Source organism: Microcebus murinus, chromosome 1, assembly GCF_040939455.1.
Source record: "Microcebus murinus isolate Inina chromosome 1, M.murinus_Inina_mat1.0, whole genome shotgun sequence".
NCBI classification, from domain to species: domain Eukaryota; kingdom Metazoa; phylum Chordata; class Mammalia; order Primates; family Cheirogaleidae; genus Microcebus; species Microcebus murinus.
Genome location: NC_134104.1, coordinates 146,209,760 through 146,228,563, shown reverse-complemented (window position 1 = coordinate 146,228,563; position 18,804 = coordinate 146,209,760). Strand labels below are relative to the sequence as shown.

The window sequence follows — 18,804 nt, the reverse complement described above, 5'->3', positions numbered from 1 at the left end:
CCCTAGAGTTATGTTCTTTTTAGGTGACCTAAGTCAGTCCATTGGACAGAATCAACAGGCCACCAACTATTTTTCAGCACCACGGTCCCACAGATTCATGCCAGCTGCACAGAGAAAATGGTTCTTCTTGTTTCTCCCCACATCCAAGGGTGAAGTCTGCCTTGTCCAGTACAAAAGTCCCTGGACTTGGCATGGGGTGTTGCCTGAAACTGCCATGCACAGCTGCATCTCTGGGTTGGAGACCCCAAAGATGGCGGCAACCCACCCTGTGCAACTAGCATTAGGGGAGAGCACTCAAGAATTGGCAGAAACTGGTCTGGTGGGTTGAATCGACAGGTCACCAGCTGTCACCTCTGCATCACAGTCCTTCAGTCTGACACCTGCCTAGCAGAGGGCCCTGGGCTTTTTGCCCCACCTTGAGCCAGCTAAATCACCAGTGGTTTCCAGGGGCAGAGCCCTCTTTATGGCGTTCACCTCCTGTGCTCTGGTCCTGCTGCCCACCAGAGGCGAGATGCCTGTCTCCAAAGTCCTTTGTGCGGTTGCAGGAAGTAACTGCTCAGACCAGTCCCTCCCCAGCCCAATGCAGTCCCAGCACAGAGCACCGGAAAGTTCAAAATGTTTCCTGCTATTGTGTCCTCTCCACAGAGCCTGTCTTCCTGTGCCACGACTTTGCACCGACTTCAGGCGTGTCCCTGTCTGAGTGGGTGTGGGGGTCAGCGGGGGAGCCGGGCATCCTCCTGTGGGTCAGATCACACAGTGCTGGCTGGACAGGCACAGCCCCCCACGCTGCACTCTATTCCCTATTGTATTCCTTGCACTCTCCAGTCTTTGCGAACGTATCTCCCTTTCACCTTTTTCCTGCTGTGCGTGTCTCACACTGTTTCTCTGCAGATTCACAGTGCTGTTCTCAGTGGGGCGGGACGGGAAGGGTCCACTCCCGGGTAGCCGTCCGAGTTCTTTGCCTCCTTCTCTGGGAGAAGTGAGCCTGGAGGCCACCACTAATCTGCCATTTCCCCCCAGGTCTGCTTTATATATTTTATTAAATGTAAATGGACTAAACATTCCAAGTAACAGACAGAGATTATTAGACTGGATTTTTAAAAGACTGTATTTTATACAGATAGTGGTACTCTTTGGCTTCTGCTTGGAATAAACCAACTCTCTCCGAGTGTTCGGACTGCTTAGCGACACCAATGCTGATGTGTGCAGGGACATAAATGACCCTGGAATATTGTGCGAATGTGAGGGTCTATGTGCTGGGCCATGTCACCTTCTCCATCAGGAGATGGTCTGCGCTACGAGTACACCCTGGCTTGATGCACTGGGGGAGACGGGTGTGGCAGTCAGGAAGTGACGGGAGCAAAGTGACTGGTGAGGCAGAGAGCCCAGGTTTTTGCCCTGGAAGCCTAGATTACAAACCTGAGGCCTGCTTGTGAGGAGCCAGACTGTGTACCCTCATGGCAATAAAAACCCCTCTCTCTCTGTGGGGGGAAAAAAGTCCAACTAAAGTCTGCTTACAAAAGAGACATTTTAAATATAGGAGAACAGTTTGGTTTAAAGTGTTTAATAAAAGAATACAGAGATACACAACACATACACTTATCCAGAAAAAGTTGGTGCGCCTCTATTAATGATGAGCGTAGTAGACCTTAAGAAGTATTACTGGAGAAAAGGAGGCATTTCAGAATGATAAAAGAGTCAATTCAATAAAATAGGCGCAACGATCCTATTTTGCGTGCACCTAATAACATTGCTCCAAGATATATACTGCAAAAAATAGCAGAATTAAAATGAAAAAAATCGACAAACCCACAATCCCAGAGACTTTAATATACGGCTTGAATATCCCTTATTTGAAATGCTTGGGACCAGAAGTATTTCAGATTTTGGATTTTTTTTTTTCAGATGTGGGAGTATTTGCATGTGAGATATCTTGGGATGAGACCCAAGTCTAAACACAAAATCCATTTGTGTTTCATATACCCCTTTACACATAGGCTAAAGGTAATAGTATACATCCTTCTTAATAATTTTGTGCAAGAAACAAAGTTTGTGTACACTGAGCCATCAGAGAGCCAAGGTGCCATTATGTCAGATAATGTGGATTATCTGTCATTGTCCGACATCACCACCATTTCTGACCCTGAATTTCTATGCTCCTGATAAACAATCATTTCCTTACATTTATTCACACGTAAGTACTTAGAAGTAAAAAAAAAAAAATGACAGTACCATTAATACAGTGAAAAAATAAAAAATAATGTGTTCTGGGTAACTAAGCAGCACAGTCGCATCAGCAGAATACCTGTGTCAGCTGTTAAGCAGCAACAACTAACAACGGCAGGTTTCCGGTCTCCACCTTCGATGCTATGTACACTGTATTTTATTTTTTAGATGAGAAGAAACATCAGACGCAGTTGAGAGACTCGGAAGTGGGTCTTCTAGGGATGAGGAGCCACTCCATTGTATGGCATTTAAAACATTTCCCCCAGAGGGTGGCAGCCCGCCACCTTAGCATCTGTTCAGCCATGTTAGGAGAATCAGCCATTTTGGTTAAGGAAGTAGCCGTTACCTTTAAAACTGGGCCCGAAAGGATGAAGGAGGGACAAACAAAGCAATTAACATGTAACTGATTGATTATTCAGCTGGGGAGTAAAGCTTTATGTTGCTTATGTTACTCTGTTACTTATGTTACTCAATGGGAAAAAATACTTTTAAGCTTAACCCATGCTATCTGCTTCTGTAACTATAGCTTTGCTCAACTTGTTTGTTAAAATCCGGCCAGGTGGTCTGAGGCAGGTCCCAGACCCCCCCCCCCAGGCTTGGAAAGTATTACCAATATGTTCCAATTGTATGCTTAATGTCACCAATGGTGCCTTGGTGGAGGGTATATAAGCTTTGTAAAACAGGCATTTGGGGCCACACTCTGAACCTGGCTACCACGGGTCAGAGGGTGTGCCGCTGGCCAGCTATGAAGACTCATTTTTAGACCTGTCAATTTGACTCGGTGGTTATTTCTCTTGCTCCGGACTGTAACAAGAGTTATCTGCCCCATCAACAGTTTTTGTCTTAGAAGTCTCTCTTTGATTTTATAAACTGACATGGTTTCCTGTTCTGTTATGAATGTGCACTGCTCTAGTCCTTCGGTAAGCCCATCACATATTTCCACCACGTTGTCTACAGGCACGTTTTCTGCAGCGTAAATAATGTCATCTCCATTGTCGCTATTATTACAGTCGTCTCAATTCAGAACCGTTTTGGCTGTTTCACCATCAGTCAATGAATGCACAACTGGAGGCTCGTTTCGATGTTCGAAACTTTTCAATATCCACTTCTTCCAGCATACCAATGGACTCTGAAGGTGTATTTTGTGTATATGTAAGGAGGTCAGGCGTCATTTTTTTCTCACTTGCCATACAGAATCCTTTGAAGTCACCACCTTGTCCATCATCATCACTGAACAGAGTCACAGTTCAGAGATGGTGCCAGGCAGGCACGACTGTGTCTTTAGTCACCGTTCCAAGTGGTGGCGACAGCATAGACAACGTCCTTCACGCTAAACTCTGAAAACCTTCCACATCCACCCCTCTGTTCACTGCTGCTAGCGTGCTACTCAAGAAAGCGTTTTGATATTTCCTCTTCACTGATCCTCACAAAATGTAGTCTATGCTGGAGGAACGGGAGGAGTGCTGGTGGAAGGACGACGGCCTTTCCCAGCCCTCCCTGGGCATTTGTCTTCCGATGTAGGGGAAGATGTGGCTGCAACTCTTCTGAAGTATGTCTGAGAGGTGTTTCTTGAACTTCTCGCCCATGAAAGCATAGATAATTGGGTTCACGCAGCAGTGAGTGAACGAAATGGTTTCTGTGACATGGGTGGCATAAATCAGCTGCTGGCTCAGGGCACACCCATCCAAGACGTGCATGTTATGCAGGGACGTGAGGAAGAGGACCACGTTGAATGGGACCCAGAAGAGTAAAGATGCAACGACCACGATGAGCACCAGCTTGATGGCCTTGGTCTTGTTGTGGTTCTGGCACCTCCTCAGCTGGTGCAGGATGCTAAGGTAGCAGAACAGAAGAACGGTGAACGGGATCAACAGGCCCAAGATGTTCATTTCGAAGTGGGTGAAGATCTTCCACTTCAAAGTCTGCTGGTTGTAAGACAAGTAACACTGCAGGACGCCGTCTTCAGAGGCCACTTGGTAAAATACTAGCAGTGGGCTGGTGGCCATGATGGCTGTCAGCCACACTACCAGGCTCAGGGCTGTGCCCATTCTGGCCGTCCTCACTTTTATGGCGTACACGGCGTGGACGATAGCCAGGTACCTGTCCACGCTCATGAGGGTGATGAAGAACATGCTGCTGAAGAAGCCAATGTAATAAAATCCAGAGACCACTTTGCACATCACGGTCCCAAACACCCACTGGTCCAGCTGATAGTGGGTCTGAAAGGGGAAGGAGAAGACAAAGAGCAGGTCGGACAGGGCCAGGTTCAAGAGGTACACGTCCGTGATGCTCCTCAGCTTCTTGCAGACCACGAGGACCACGATGACCAGGCTGTTTCCCAGAAGGCCAAATACAAACAGAAGGCAATAAATGATGGCAAGAAGCAACCTGCTGTCCCTCTGGGTAAGCTCCCCATCGCAGGGGCTTGCGAACATACCAGGATAGTAGTCGTCAGTAATTGCTGTCACATTGGGCTCCAGTGTATAATCCATCGAGGCAGGGGACCTGGTCACAGAGACATGTAAAAGAGATTCATTCCTTAAAAAGATTTTATTTTTAAAAAGTCGATCCAGAAATTCCATTGCTGGGCATCTACCCAAAAGATCCAATGACACTCTACAAAAAAGACACCTGCACTCGAATGTTTATAGCAGCACAATTCATAATTGCAAGGCTGTGGAAACAGCCCAAGTGCCCATCAATCCAAGCATGGATTAATAAAATGTGGTATATGTATACCATGGAATACTATTCAGCTCTAAGAAACAATGGTGATATAGCACATCTTATATTTTCCTGGTTAGAGCTGGAACCCATACTACTAAGTGAAGTTTCCCAAGAATGGAAAAACAAGCACCACATATACTCACCAGCAAACTGGTATTAACTGAGCAGCACCTAAGTGGACACATAGGTACTACAGTAATAGGAGATTGGGCAGGTGGGAGGGGGGAGGGGGATAGGTATATACATACATAATGAGTGAGATGTGCACCATCTGGGGGATGGTCATGCTGGAGACTCAGACTTGCGGGGGGGGGGATGGGCATCTATTGAAACCTTAAAATCTGTACCCCCATAATATGCTGGGAAAAAAAAGTCATGGGGGTGTTATGAACTAAATTGTGTCCCCTCCAAATTCATTTATTGACACCTTCCCCCACAGTGTGTTTGGAGATAAGTCCTTTAAGGAGGTAATTGAGGTTAAATGTGGTTAGAAAAGTGGGGCCCTAATCTGATGGGACTAAAGTCCTTACAAGAAGAGAAAGAGATGCTAGAACTGTCTTCCTCTTTCCTTGTGCACACAGAAGAGACCGCATGAGGACACAGGGAGGAGCTGGTGATCCGCAAGCCAGAAGGAGAGGCCTCACCAGAAACCAACCTTGTTGGCGCTTTGGTCTTGGACTTCCAGCCTTCAGGACTATGAGAAAATACATTTCTGCTGTTTAAGCCACCCAGTCTATGATATTTTGCTGTGGCAGCCCAAGGTAGTGCAGGGGAGTTAGGTGGGGTGACAAAAGCCAAAATTTACAAAGAAAACATAAATACCTATAGGTCCATCATCCAGAATTAGCAACTGCTAACATATTGTCATATTTTCTTTGGGTTCTTCTCCCTTCCTTCTTTTTTTCCTCCCTCCTTTTTTCTTTTCTTTCTTTTTATTTTTTTCTCTTCTCTTCTCTTCTCTTCTCTTCTCTTCTCTTCTCTTCTCTTCTCTTCTCTTCTCTTCTCCTCTCCTCTCCTCTCCTCTCCTCTCCTCTCCTCTCCTCTCCTCTCCTCTCCTCTCCTCTCCTCTCCTCTCCTCTCCTCTCCTCTCCTCTCCTCTCTCTCTCTCTCTCTCTCTCTCTCTCTCTCTCTCTCTCTCTCTCTCTCTCTCTCTCCCTCCTTTCCCTCCCCTTCCCTCTCCTCCCCTCCTTTTCCCTCCTCTTCCCTCCCCTCTCCTCCCCTTCCCTCCCCTCCCTTCCCCTTCCTTTCCCTTCCCTTCACAGTAGAGATGAAGCTAAAGCTCCCTTTAACTACACAAACTAATTCCCATATGCTAGAAGCAATCATTAAAACCAATTTGGGGCCAGACATGGTGGCTCACACCTGTAATCCTAGCACTCCGTGAGGTGGGAGGATCATTTGAGCTCAGGAGTTCGAGCCAGAGTGAGACCCCATGTGTACAAAAAATAGTAAAAATCAGCCCAGCGTGGTGGCACATGCCGGTAGTCCCAGCTACTTGGGAGGCTGAGGCAGTAGGATGCTTGAGCCCAGGAGTTTGAGGTTGCTGTGAGCTAGGCTGATGCCACAGAACTCACCCAGGTAAAAGAGTGAGATTCTGTCTCAAAAAAAAAAAGGAAAACACCAATTTGATATGTATCAATCGAAACAGTTTTCCCTGGTACTTTTACTTATATGTATCCATACACTATATATATTTGTGTATGTGTTTACTTTTGACTTATATAAATGATATCATGTTTCTCATTTTGCATTTTGCTTATTGTTTTAGAGATATATCTGCACGATACTCAGAAGTTCAATTCATTCTTTTAATTACTTTCTTAAGCTCCAAAACCAACTAATTTTAAAAATGCAATAGAAGAATGATCCCAATCATACTAGCAACAAAAATTACTAGCATTACTGGGAATAAACCTAATATAAATTGCAATTCAGGTCTGAAAAAAATTATAAAACATTGTTGAAAGACATAAAAGAAGACATGATTAAAAGGAAATATATACTATATTCCTGGAAGGGAAGACTCAACATGTAAAACATGATGATTCTTCTCAAATTGCTATATACATTCAATGCAATTTCAGTCCAGACATTTTATTTTTCCAAGGCATTTGTTTGCTTTACATTCAGACTTCCCTATCCACTATGCCACCTTTCTATAATTTCAAATGCTAAACAAGCAAGTGATGTTTCTTTTACAGAGTAGGTCTTACTGTGTTGCCAAGGCTGGAGTACAGTGGCTATTCACAGGCTCAATCACAGAGGATTATAGCCTCCAACTCCTGGGCTCAAGTGATCCTCCTGTCTCAGCCTCCTGAGTAGCTGGGACTATAGGCACAAGCCACTGCACCCAGCTAATTTTTAAAGATATTAATTTTAGGCCGAGTGCAGTGGCTCACGTCCGTAATCCTAGCACTCTGGGAGGCTGAGGCTGGGCGGATTGCTCAAGGTCAGGAGTTCGAAACCAGCCTGAGCAAGAGTGAGACCCCCGTCTCTACTAAACATAGAAAGAAAAATAATTGGCCAAGTAAAAATATATAGAAAAAATTAGCCAGCATGGTGGTGCAGGCCTCTAGTCCCAGCTACTCAGGAGGCTGAGGCAGAAGAATTGCTTGAGCCCAGGAGTTTGAGGTTGCTGTGAGCTAGGCTGATGCCATGGCACTCTAACCCAGGCAACAAAGTGAGACTCTGTCTCAAAAAAAAAAAAGATATTAATTTTATTTAAGTATGTACCCAAAGTCAATTTAAATAAGATAGTTTCTTAAGTATAAAGTTGGTTCCTTTTTTTGCCAGTTATATCTAGAAACAATAGTTTCCTTTGCATCTGCCTTCCTACTTGTCTCTCACTTTATTTTTTATTTTTATTTATTTATTTTTTGGAGACAGGGTCTTGCTCTGTTGCCTGGGTTGGAGTGCAGTGGTGCTATCAAAACTCACTGCAGCCTTCACCTCTTGAGCTCAAACAATCCTCCTGTTTCAGCCTCCCAAGTAGCTATGCCTGCAAGCATGTGCCACCATGCCAGGCTAATTTTTTATTTTTTATTTTTTTGTGGAGATGGGGGTCTCTTACTATTTTTCCCAGGCTGGTCTTGAATTCCTCCCACCTCGGCTTCCCCAGGTGCTGGGATTATAGGAGTGAGCCACTGTGCCTGGCCTTCAGTTATTTTTTTTTAAGACAATTTTTACTTCACCTTCCTTCTGTTCTGCTCTCCTAACATGCTAGAATAACAGCAGATCCTCAACCCAGCTCCTTCCTGATGATGCCCAATCCACACTTCTCCATCTTTTCATTATTAAAATTCATGGAAAGCATTAATAATATTCCTACCATTTATTAAAGGGGACCAAAAATTTTAGATGCATCACTTATTCATCACAAATCCCTGTGAACCAGGCACTAATATCTCCTTTCTACTTCTGGAGTTGGGATTATGTCTGAAGCTCAGAGAGTTCAATTCAGTGCCTGAAGTCACACAGAAGGGAGAGCAATAGAGCCAGGACTTGAAATCACATCTGTCTGCCCCCAAACTCTTTTTTTCCCCCTCATATTTCTATATCTTGTGGGTAGGCTGGAAATGTTTGGTTTACCAACTTCCTTCCTTGAAAACAATCTCCAGATGTCCTTCGGTTATCTGATAGCAGCACTGCACTCAGTTTGAGGACAGATCCCCTCAGATGCCTTTTCTTATCAACCGTCCTACTCTTACAGGAGCTTTGACTCCCTCCTGACACCCTGCAGAGAAGATGGCATGACTTTCTCCCCCTCACCCAGAGCCATGAGCAGCCATTAAGACCTGTGCAGAGCTTGTGGGGTCTGAGAAAATTCAAAAATAAAAAAAAAAAAAGTTCACCTCTTGTGCCCAGACCTCTGAAATATTGGTCTTCTTTTTGTCTACCCCCCAAAATATAAAAGTGTCCCTGCCTACTCATTCCCCATACATGCTTAAAACACATACCTTAATTAGAGCCTTTGTTCTGGAGAGTTCAGTGTTGCTAATTCCTTCTTCTCAGAGTCTGTGCACCTTCATGTGCATGTGCAGTTCGGTGAGTAGTAGCTCCTCTGAAGGTGTCCTCACACGAGTGACAGTGAGCAGAGAGAGAGGAAGCAAGCTCTCACCCAATCACCTGGCAAAGGCTGTAGGCGGTGGCTCACGCCTGTAATCCTAGCACTCTGGGAGGCCGAGGTGGGAGGATCGCTCAAGTTCAGGAGTTCGAAACCAGCCTGAGCAAGAGCAAGACCCCCGTCTCTACTAAAAATAGAAAGAAATTAATTGGCCAGCTAAAAATAGATAGAAAAAAATTAGCCGGGCATGGTGGCGCATGCCTGTAGCCCCAGCTACTCGGGAGGCTGAGGCAGGAGGATCACTTGAGCCCAGGAGTTTGAGGTTGCTGTGAGCTAGGCTGATGCCACGGCACTCTAGCCCGGGCAACAGAGTGAGACTCTGTCTCTCAAAAAAAAAAAAAGAGTAAGGCCCTAATCCGAGAAGACTGGTGTCCTTCTAAGCAGAGGAAGACACACGTGAGGACATAGCAAGAAGGTGGTCATCTGCAAGTCAGGAAAACAGGCCTCACTAGAAACCAAATTGCTCTTGGACTTTGAGCCTCCAGAACTGTGAGAAAATAAATTCCTGCTGTTTAAGCCACGCAGCCGGTAGTGTTTTGTTATGGCAGCCACAGCAGACTAATACATGGGATATATGGGGCCTCTGCACTGTCTACCTAGATTTTCTGTAAACTTAGGATTTCTCTAAAAAATAGTCTAAGGCCGGGCGCGGTGGCTCACGCCTGTAATCCTAGCACTCTGGGAGGCCGAGGCGGGCGGATTGCTCAAGGTCAGGAGTTCAAAACCAGCCTGAGCGAGACCCCGTCTCTACCATAAAAACAGAAAGAAATTAATTGGCCAACTAATATATATAATATAAAAAAATCAGCCGGGCATGGTGGCTCGTGCTTGTAGTCCCAGCTACTCTGGAGGCTGAGGCAGGAGGATCGCTTGAGCCCAGGAGTTTGAGGTTGCTGTGAGCTAGGATGACGCCACGGCACTCACTCTAGCCTGGGCAAGAAAGCGAGACTCTGTCTCAAAAAAAAAAAAATAAATAAATAAATAAATAAATAAAAAATAGTCTATTAGAATTTTTTAAAAATTAAAAACCGTATTAAGATGAAATAATAATAAATGAAACAATAATAAAAATATATTAATAATAAAAATAATTAATAAATAATAATTTTATTATTATATTCAAGTTGTATAATTTACACCTGGACTGGCTTTCCATGCCTGCACAAATGCATGTGTGCATATACATTTCTACTTGAATTGTAATGGTAGCAGCAATAAATTCTATCAGAGTGATTCCATTACTCACATATTTCATTGAAAATTGCCATACTCATTATTAAAAATTACATCTATTCATCCTATGGTGACAAGAATAATAATGTAATGGCCATGTTGATTATGTCTGTTAACACACTTTCTTTAAATGAATATTTGGATGAGGGACATCCATCCTTCCTGCATTCCATGCATTACTGGTTGTGCTGCCAATCACACTGCTACACACCATTAAAAAGGAGGCTTATGACTTATGTCTGATCAATAAGAATTTTTCATCTCCCTGACTATCATGATTGGTTCAGAGAATCACACATCTTGATCTCCACATGGAAGAAACCTATTTGAAGGATGAAGCCAAGCAATGAAAATTACAGCCAAGAAATAAAGAGAATATAAAATTCTGATGAAATTGTTTGTGCACCTGGATCCAGCCATGCCTGAAGCCAGTGCAACCCTGGAAATAATAGCTGCACGATCCATTATTTCCCCCCATTAAAGTTTCAGCTAGTTTAAATTGGGCTTCTGGCACAATTAAAGAATTGAAACTAATGCTATGGTTTCTATTTATTGGATGCCTTTTATATACCAGTTCCTTTATATACCTCATCCTAATTATGTTTTACAAAAATTCTGCATGGTAGTTCTTATTATTTCTGTTTGAGGAAACTGAAGCTCAGAGAAGCTAATTGACTTACCAGTGGTTACCCAACTATTAAATTGAAGTCTAGACTTCAAGTCCGGATTCAAGGGATTACAAAGCACAAACTCCTAATTTTATCATTTTAAAATTAGGAAGTGTCAGAGTCTTTGGGTCATAGTTTGTGCTCAGTAAAATAATTGGGCATAAGATTCTCTGATAATAGGAAAGCCCTTTGGAAATCACTTTAGATCAATTTCCTCTAGCCCAGGGGAGGGAACGTGACTTCCAGAATTGTTGGGAAGTTGCCATAGAAATTCCATAATCTTCTCATCTCCAAAGCACTCATTCCCGGTGATAAGGAAAACTCCCATCTATTACTTGAAGCATCAGGCACCTGAGACCCCCAACCCTCACGGAAGACAAGCATCAGCATAACACTAACGTATTACCTGGCCCATCAACTAACCCATTACCTGGTGGGCATTAGTCACCCCTTGGACCACCCTAACTTAATAAAAGTGGGAAAAATGAGGTAGACAGGCTCAGAATTTGGTGGTTGAGCCCGCCAGCAAGTAAACTTTGATTCTCCAACTCTTTGTGTGCCTCTGGGTTAGTCCTGGGGACCACCTGCTATGACACTTGTTGTAACACTGGAGGGATGAGTAGATTTATTATATTCAAGTCCCAGAATTGTGAACTGAGGACACACCCTTTGTTTCTGCTGTTTGAGACCAAGCCAGTGGGGTAAGTGCTGGCCACCTGTGTGGAGGATGGTATCTTCCCCAGATATCGAGGGCAAGGACCTAACCAGGCCTGGCAGAAACAGACCCACTTGGCCGACTCAACACAGAGGCCTGCAGGCACGAGCACTTGTCCTGTGAGATTCCAGCTAGCCCAAGAAGGCAACAGAGAGGTACGGCCCATCCCTCTGGCTAACATGGTGTAATGGATGACATGATAAACTCTCCCCAACCTGCCAGCTGTAGAATCTTATCCTCCTCCAGTGAGGAGCAGCAAGTGGGGGGGAAAGAGGAACTGGAATCGTTCCTTCTATTCCTGCCCGCCTCCTGGGGGTGTGCAGAAATTTTTTGTGGAAATGCGACTGAGGAAGACAGAATGTTCCCGAGTACAGATGACGCCCATTTTCTTGTTCCACTTTAGATGCCATTGCAGAATGGCTCTAAAGTCCTCTCAGGTTTTGCTTTGTGACCCCTAAAACCAATCCCTTTTGACTAGTAATTTCATTTCTTAGAAATATCCGCTGGTGCTTGAATTAACACCTGGGTAATTCCCCTCAGCAGTATCATTCGCCTTCTGACGCAGTTTGGGGAAAACTCCAGCTCCCCTGTGAGAGTTTTCTATGTGATGAGCTAAGGGCTCTCAGGTGTTGCTGATCCACGTGGTCATGGCGGAAACTATGAACTTGCCTCATCAGATGGTGGGGTGAGGGCGAGGGAAGCCACCATCCCCTCCCTAGCCCAGCTAAGCAAGGCCCAAAGGACCAAGGTGGAATTTCCCCAAGCCCAGTTTCCAGCTTGGGTAGATTTAAAACCCATTTGTTGTGAGTTCCTAAGATCCTTTTATCTGCCGTTCCTCCATACTAGGCACGATGCCTGGTGCACAGCAACTTTTTAATAAATGGTTGGATGGGGAACGAGGCATGATGAAGATATGGGAGTCAGGTGAGGACTTGGGGACAAGGTCTGCACAGCCAGGACTGAAGGATGACCCTCCTGCAGTGGTTCCTGGGCCAGATCAGAGGACTGGCATGGGCCCCTGCATAACTGGGCACCCACCTGCCCTTGCCCTGTGTATTTCTTTCCTGCAGCTGCTGCCATAAGGAATCATCACAAACCAGTGGCTTAAAACATCAGAAATGTATTCCCTCTCACAGTTCTGGAGCCCAGATGGCTGGAACCCAGCAGAGCTGCCCCTCCTCTGGACGCTCTGAGAGAGAACCCTTCTTTGCCTCTTCCAGCTCTGGGTGGCTGCCCCAGCAGTCCTGGGCTTGTGGCCACATCAGTCAAGCTCTGCCTCCATCTTCACACCTCCTTCTCCCCTCTCTGTGTCAAACCTCCCTCTGCCTCTAATTCACGTGCGATTGCATTTAGGGTCCACTGGATAATTCACGATAATCTCCCCATCTCAAGATCTTCGACTTAAATCACATCTGCAAAGGCTTTCCCTCCAAATAAAGTCACATTTACAAGTTCCAGGGATTAGGACGTGATGTCTTTGGGTGGCCATTATTTAACCTATCGCCACATCCTGGCTCTGAAGACGGGCAGACTGTGACATAATTGGAAAAGAAAAGCTTCGGTTCCTCACCTTTGGGCCCACATGAGGAATCCAGGCACTCAGTGAGAAGGCAGCAGAAAGCAAACTGCAAAACCAAAGCCTCCAGAACCCATGGCCTCTCCAAGCCCACCTTTTGCCGCACAGATATTCATTCAGTGAGTTCTGGAATGCTGGATCAGATCTACTGGAAGCATCCCACCTAAAAGCAACTCTACTGCGTCCCTCCAAGGGTTTAGAAGACCATCTATCACTTCAGAAAGAAAAAGAGATTAGCAGTATACCCTACCTCCTTTCCTCTAAAATGAAGAGAAAGAAAAAGCTCTATTTAAATAAACCCTAAGTGTAAATGTGTAAATTGCTACTATCGCGGATATTTGTAGTAGATTGTCATCTAGCTGCTTTCTCTCTCTCTCTTTCGAAGTGGGAATGTTTAAGTCCAGAGAGGTGAAGAGACTCACCCAAAATCACACAGCGATTTGGTGGTAGAGCCAGAGCCAGAACTCATGTCTTCTCAAGCACAGCCTAGGGCGCTTTTCTCTTTGCACTGCATTAAAAATTCTCATTTAATAACATTAAGAAGAGTTGTGGGTAAGGCTAGGGGAAATCTTTCTGTTTTTTTTTTCTACAGTTTCCAACTATTAGGTCATTAAATAGGAAATGTCCGATTTTGAGTCGAAAGTGTAGTTTATTATATCTCAAAAGAGAAGCAGTGTAATTAATCAACGTATGTGCCTAAACTATTGGCACAGTTTTGCCATCTTAATCTTGCTTATGCCAGCAGTGAAGAAGCCTGGGGAGTGAGTGGCAATGAAATCATGAAAGACATTTTCTACAGCTTGTTGGGAATTGAATATATTTCCTTGCAAGAAGTGGCCCAAAGCCTGGAAGAAGTGGTAGTCAGTTGGTGCAAGGCCTGGTGAATATACGGTGGGTGACAGTTTCCAAGTCCAGCGTCTGTAGTTTGCGCAGTGTTGTCTGTGCGACATGTGGTCGAGCATTGTCTTGTATGAGGATTGGCCTGTCTCTATTGACCAATCTCGGCTGCTTCATCTCAAGCATCCTCATGATTCCGTCCAATTGGTTGCAGTAGATCCACTGTCATTGATTGACCAGGTTTCATGAAGCTGTATTGGATAATACCACAGCTGGACCACCAAACAGACATCAGTAGCTTTTTTTGGGATGAATATTCGATTTTGGACTGTGTTTCGGCATTTCGTCTTTATCCAGCATTGAACCGAATGCTTGTGATTGTCAAAAAGAATCTATTTTTCATAAACCATAACAATATGGTGTAGAAATGGTTCTCCTTTATGTCCTGACAGCAAAGAAAGGCAAGCTTCCAGGTGATTTCTCTTCTGACGCTCATTTAATTCACCTGGAACCCATCTAGCCAGCTTCTTTCCCTTGCTGATTTGTTTCAAATGGTCCGATAGTGTTGGAAAACTAAATTCAAACCTTGCTGCTAATTCATGCGTAGGTTGAGATGGATTCGCTTCCATTACAACTTTCAGCTCATCATTATCCACCTTGGTCACAGATCGCCCACGTGGCTCAAGATTAAAATCACCAGAATGGAAATTTTCAAACCATTGACATACTGTACCTGCATTAGCCACATCCTTCCCAAAGACGTCGTTGATATTTCAAGCTGTCTGCGCTGCAGTGGCTACACAATGAAACTTCTATTCGAAAATAACACAAATATTTGGCTTCCCCATGGCTTCACAAAAATTGCTGTAAACAATTTTTTGAAAGATAATCATAAGCCAAAATGTGTGTTTGAAAGACTGAGGAGGTGCCTTCACAATAAACATAAAACAAGAATGTCCAAATGAAATGTCAGAGATACCAACCATCACACTTAGTACATAAGGAAATCGGGCATTTCATATTTAATAACCATCCCACAGTGATTTGTAGGGTAAAAGACCGCTTGCTTAACAAAAAGTGTTAGAAGCCCGAGTTTCATAAAAGCTTAAATGTTGTTAGTAGTAAGACCAGCTTATCAGAAAAGTTATTGCCATCCTTAAAATTTAGTTCCCCATGTGGATTACCAAAAAAAAAGAAAACTTACAATAAGCAGATTTTTTTCTTACTACTAAATATTTATTTCCTCCATAATTGGAGTCAGGAACATTGCCTGCATGCAATCAAAGGTATAACCACATCACTTCGAAGGGTTGAACATGGAGAAAGGTGTGATTAATAGCATCTTGTATTTTTAGTTGCATTTCCAGGAAACATCACACATTGTATGCAAGAACTGATTAGATATTTTAGTCTTTTGAGGGCCCTTTATTCCAAGAATTTATCTTTTGCAAACCCTTCCTTAACACTTGATATGTATTAAGTGTCATATTCCCAGCACTGCTTTTATCACAGAAGGGATAACAAGATGAAGTTATGTGATTCCACCCTAAGGAGCTTAGTCGTGGTGCTTTTCATCACAGGAGTCTCAGAAGGTGCTGGTTCTCTTGAAGAATGATGAATAATGAAAGGGAAACAATCATAATGAAACTATATAGAAACCCAGAGAAATCTTTATGATCAGAAAAGCAGATTAAGGTGGCGTGTATGCTGTGACTATCTCATGCCAAACATGGATGGGGGTGAGCACATCCCAGAATAAAATGGGCAGAAACAAAACCTGTCCTATGTTAGATTATTCCTCTTTATTCTTAAAGTTTTCTTTAATAAAGACACGTTCTTATTTCCATAAGTATTTAGGAAACAAAAAATTGCTATCAACAGCTAATTCAAAGCAGAGACATTTTCATTTTGTGAATGATTTACTGATTAAATTGTAGATTCATTTCTTAATCCACACTAGGAATCACACCCCCCCATCACTTGCAAAGCGAAAAGTGTCTACATTGCAAACATGGTATACAGGGGAAGCCTGAATTTATTATTATGAAGCATATATTGGCGGGCAGGGCCTGGTGGCTCACACCTATAATCCCAGCACTTTGGGAAGCCGAGGTAGGAGGATCTCTTGAGGCCATGAGTTCAAGACCAGCCTGGGCAACATAGTGAGATGCTGTCTCTACAAAAAAATTTTTTTTTAATTTAAATTAAAAAAAAGAGAAGCATATATTGGGGAGAAAAAAACTTTTCTTCTACTGTTTTATGCTCAGCACCTAGGCCATATGAAGAGCTCTTAAGGGGAAGCTGAGGGTCCACCTCTGCCCCAGGAAAAACACTCCCAAGTAAAGGGTAAAAGTAGAATGTCAAGATGCTTCTCTTCTTCTCTGCTGATAACATCCATCCTGTTCCCTGTACAGAAGAGGGGTTTGTGAAAGACTGTTTTATTCCTCCTTTTTGTCTATATTATTTAAGCTTGGTTCAGAATGTTGAAAGGGGGGTAAAATTTTCCTCTTCCTTCTTAGGTTCAGTAGCTAGGCCTGCAAAATAACCTAAAAAATAAAAAGAAAAAAGATTAACAGAAGAAAAACATACATGTTTTATTGGATGTTAGAAGTTTTATGTATCTTGATTGATGTGGCTAAAAGCAAAAATTTTTAAAAAGTTTTTTGTGGCATGTGGGAGTGGGGGGGGGGTTTCATAAAAGAAGAAAGAAATCCCCAAAGAGGCGGCTAGGCTTAGAGGCTTTTATACCATTCAGACAAAAGATGATACATTTGTAAAGAAGTGACAAGACAAAGGGAAGAGGTTTCTGGGTTTTCTAGGGGCAGGAGATTGTGGGAGGGTAAATATATGGGAGGCATTCAATGATAAGATAAGGATTATTAAGAAAGATTTGTTTACTTAGACTCCTTTGGATGCCATCCAGAGTCCAGGGACAAGGTTGTTCCACCCTTTCTGACATGGAAAGGTGGAGATACCTTCACAAGGGAATTTATGTTTTGCCTCCAAGTAAGTAGGAGGAGGGCAGAGAGCTCATTCTGTGTCTGGTTTTTCCCAACTGACTTTAGCTCAAAATAATCCTTATGTCAGAGTGGCACATTTGGGTGACATATTCTGATCCCTTATCATGTCCATTTTGGAGCCAGGCTGGGGCCACCCCTTGTCCTGATTTCCTCGATCACCAGAGAACATAGTAACATCAGTGTGATTGCTATCAACTTCTGTGTTCTTTTTACCTGCCCACAGGGGACCCAAAAGCCACAGCTCCTGAAAGAGATCCTAGACCGGCCATACCGAGTTTCACCTACACGAACTCCAATCCTTAGAATGACGCTGCAGGTATTTTAGATAACTTTGCCCAAATCTGCACATCTCCTAAGGGGCAGAACTGACACCAGTCCAGGTTAAAACAACATCCACTTGGCCACCAATGCCCCTTCTCTTACTGCTATCAATCCTCACCAGAAACAGAGTGAGCTACTTGAAGCCACCCAAAGCCACTAGGGCAGTCAGAAGTAACTTCTTACCCATTTGGGCTGCTAGAAGTTCTTGCTTCTCACTGTAGATCTTGTCCATGTCCACCCTTACATTCTTTGGGCAATCTCCCCCAATGCACTGTAATCACATCTTGTGTGTGTGTGTGTGTGTGTGTGTGTGTGTGTGTGTGTGTGTGTGTGTATGTGTGTGTATGTCTGCCCATTGCAGCACCTGGCAAGAGACAGGTCTCAGAAAATGCATTTAACCCAAGTTTGTGTGACTCTAAAGCCCTCAGGTGCCATAAATTCCCTGCTTAGAAGAGAAGGTGGCATTTTTATGTCCTCTTTGTTGATCTGTCAGGTGATTTATTTCACCTCACTAAACCTCATCATTCTCATCCGTACAAGGGGGTGATGATCTCTACCTTGAGGGGTTGCTAAGAAGATGGGCAATCTCCCATTAAGAGATTTAGACCCAAGCATGTGTTATAACCACACTTTATATTCCTAACCACCAAAGTGACCTTTATTATTTTACCTCTGTAGTTTCCCATTTGCTAGACGTGCAAATCTTTTTTTTTTTTTTTTACTTATTATTTTGAAATAATATCCAGAAAAGAAAAACTGCAAGGCTATCCAAAGAACTCTGGTATATTCTTCTCCCAAATGCACCACGTGTTAACATTTTGACATACAGTCATAAGTCACTTAATGACGGTGAATTTTGAGAAATTCACTGTTAGATGATTTCATTGTTGCATGAACATCATAGAATGCACTTACACAAACCTAGATGGTACAGCCTACCACACACCTAGACCGTATGGTACAGGCTATTGCTCCTAGGCTACAAACCTGTACAGCATGTTACTATGCTGAATACTATAGGCAATTGCAGCACAGTGGTAAGTATTTGTTTATATAAACATAGAAAAGGTACAGAGAAAAACATAGTATAAAAGAAAAAAAATGGTATATCTGTATAGAGCACTTATTATAAATGGAACTTGTGGACTAGAAATTGCTCTGGGTCAGTGAGTGGTGAGTGAATGTGAATGATCTAGAACATTACTGTACATGGCTGTTGACTTTATAAACACTGTACACTTAGGCTACACTAAATTTATAAAACAAATTTCTTCAGTGATAAATTAACTTTAGCTTACTGTAACTTTTTGCTTTATAAACTTTTTAATTTTTTAAACATTTTGATTCTTTTATAATAA

General features: G+C 43.3%; 1 protein-coding gene across 1 annotated transcript; it reads right to left on the bottom strand.

Moving 5' to 3' along the window:
- Positions 1-1,595: 1,595 nt before the first annotated feature.
- On the bottom strand, positions 1,596-9,006 carry CCR8 (C-C motif chemokine receptor 8). The gene is made up of 2 exons (XM_012770189.2): positions 8,910-9,006; positions 1,596-4,731 (listed from the first exon to the last, which is right to left on the bottom strand). Exon 2 carries the CDS (start codon positions 4,716-4,718, stop codon positions 3,651-3,653), a length of 1,068 nt encoding a protein of 355 aa, XP_012625643.2. The 5' UTR covers positions 4,719-4,731; positions 8,910-9,006; the 3' UTR covers positions 1,596-3,650.
- Positions 9,007-18,804: the final 9,798 nt, after the last annotated feature.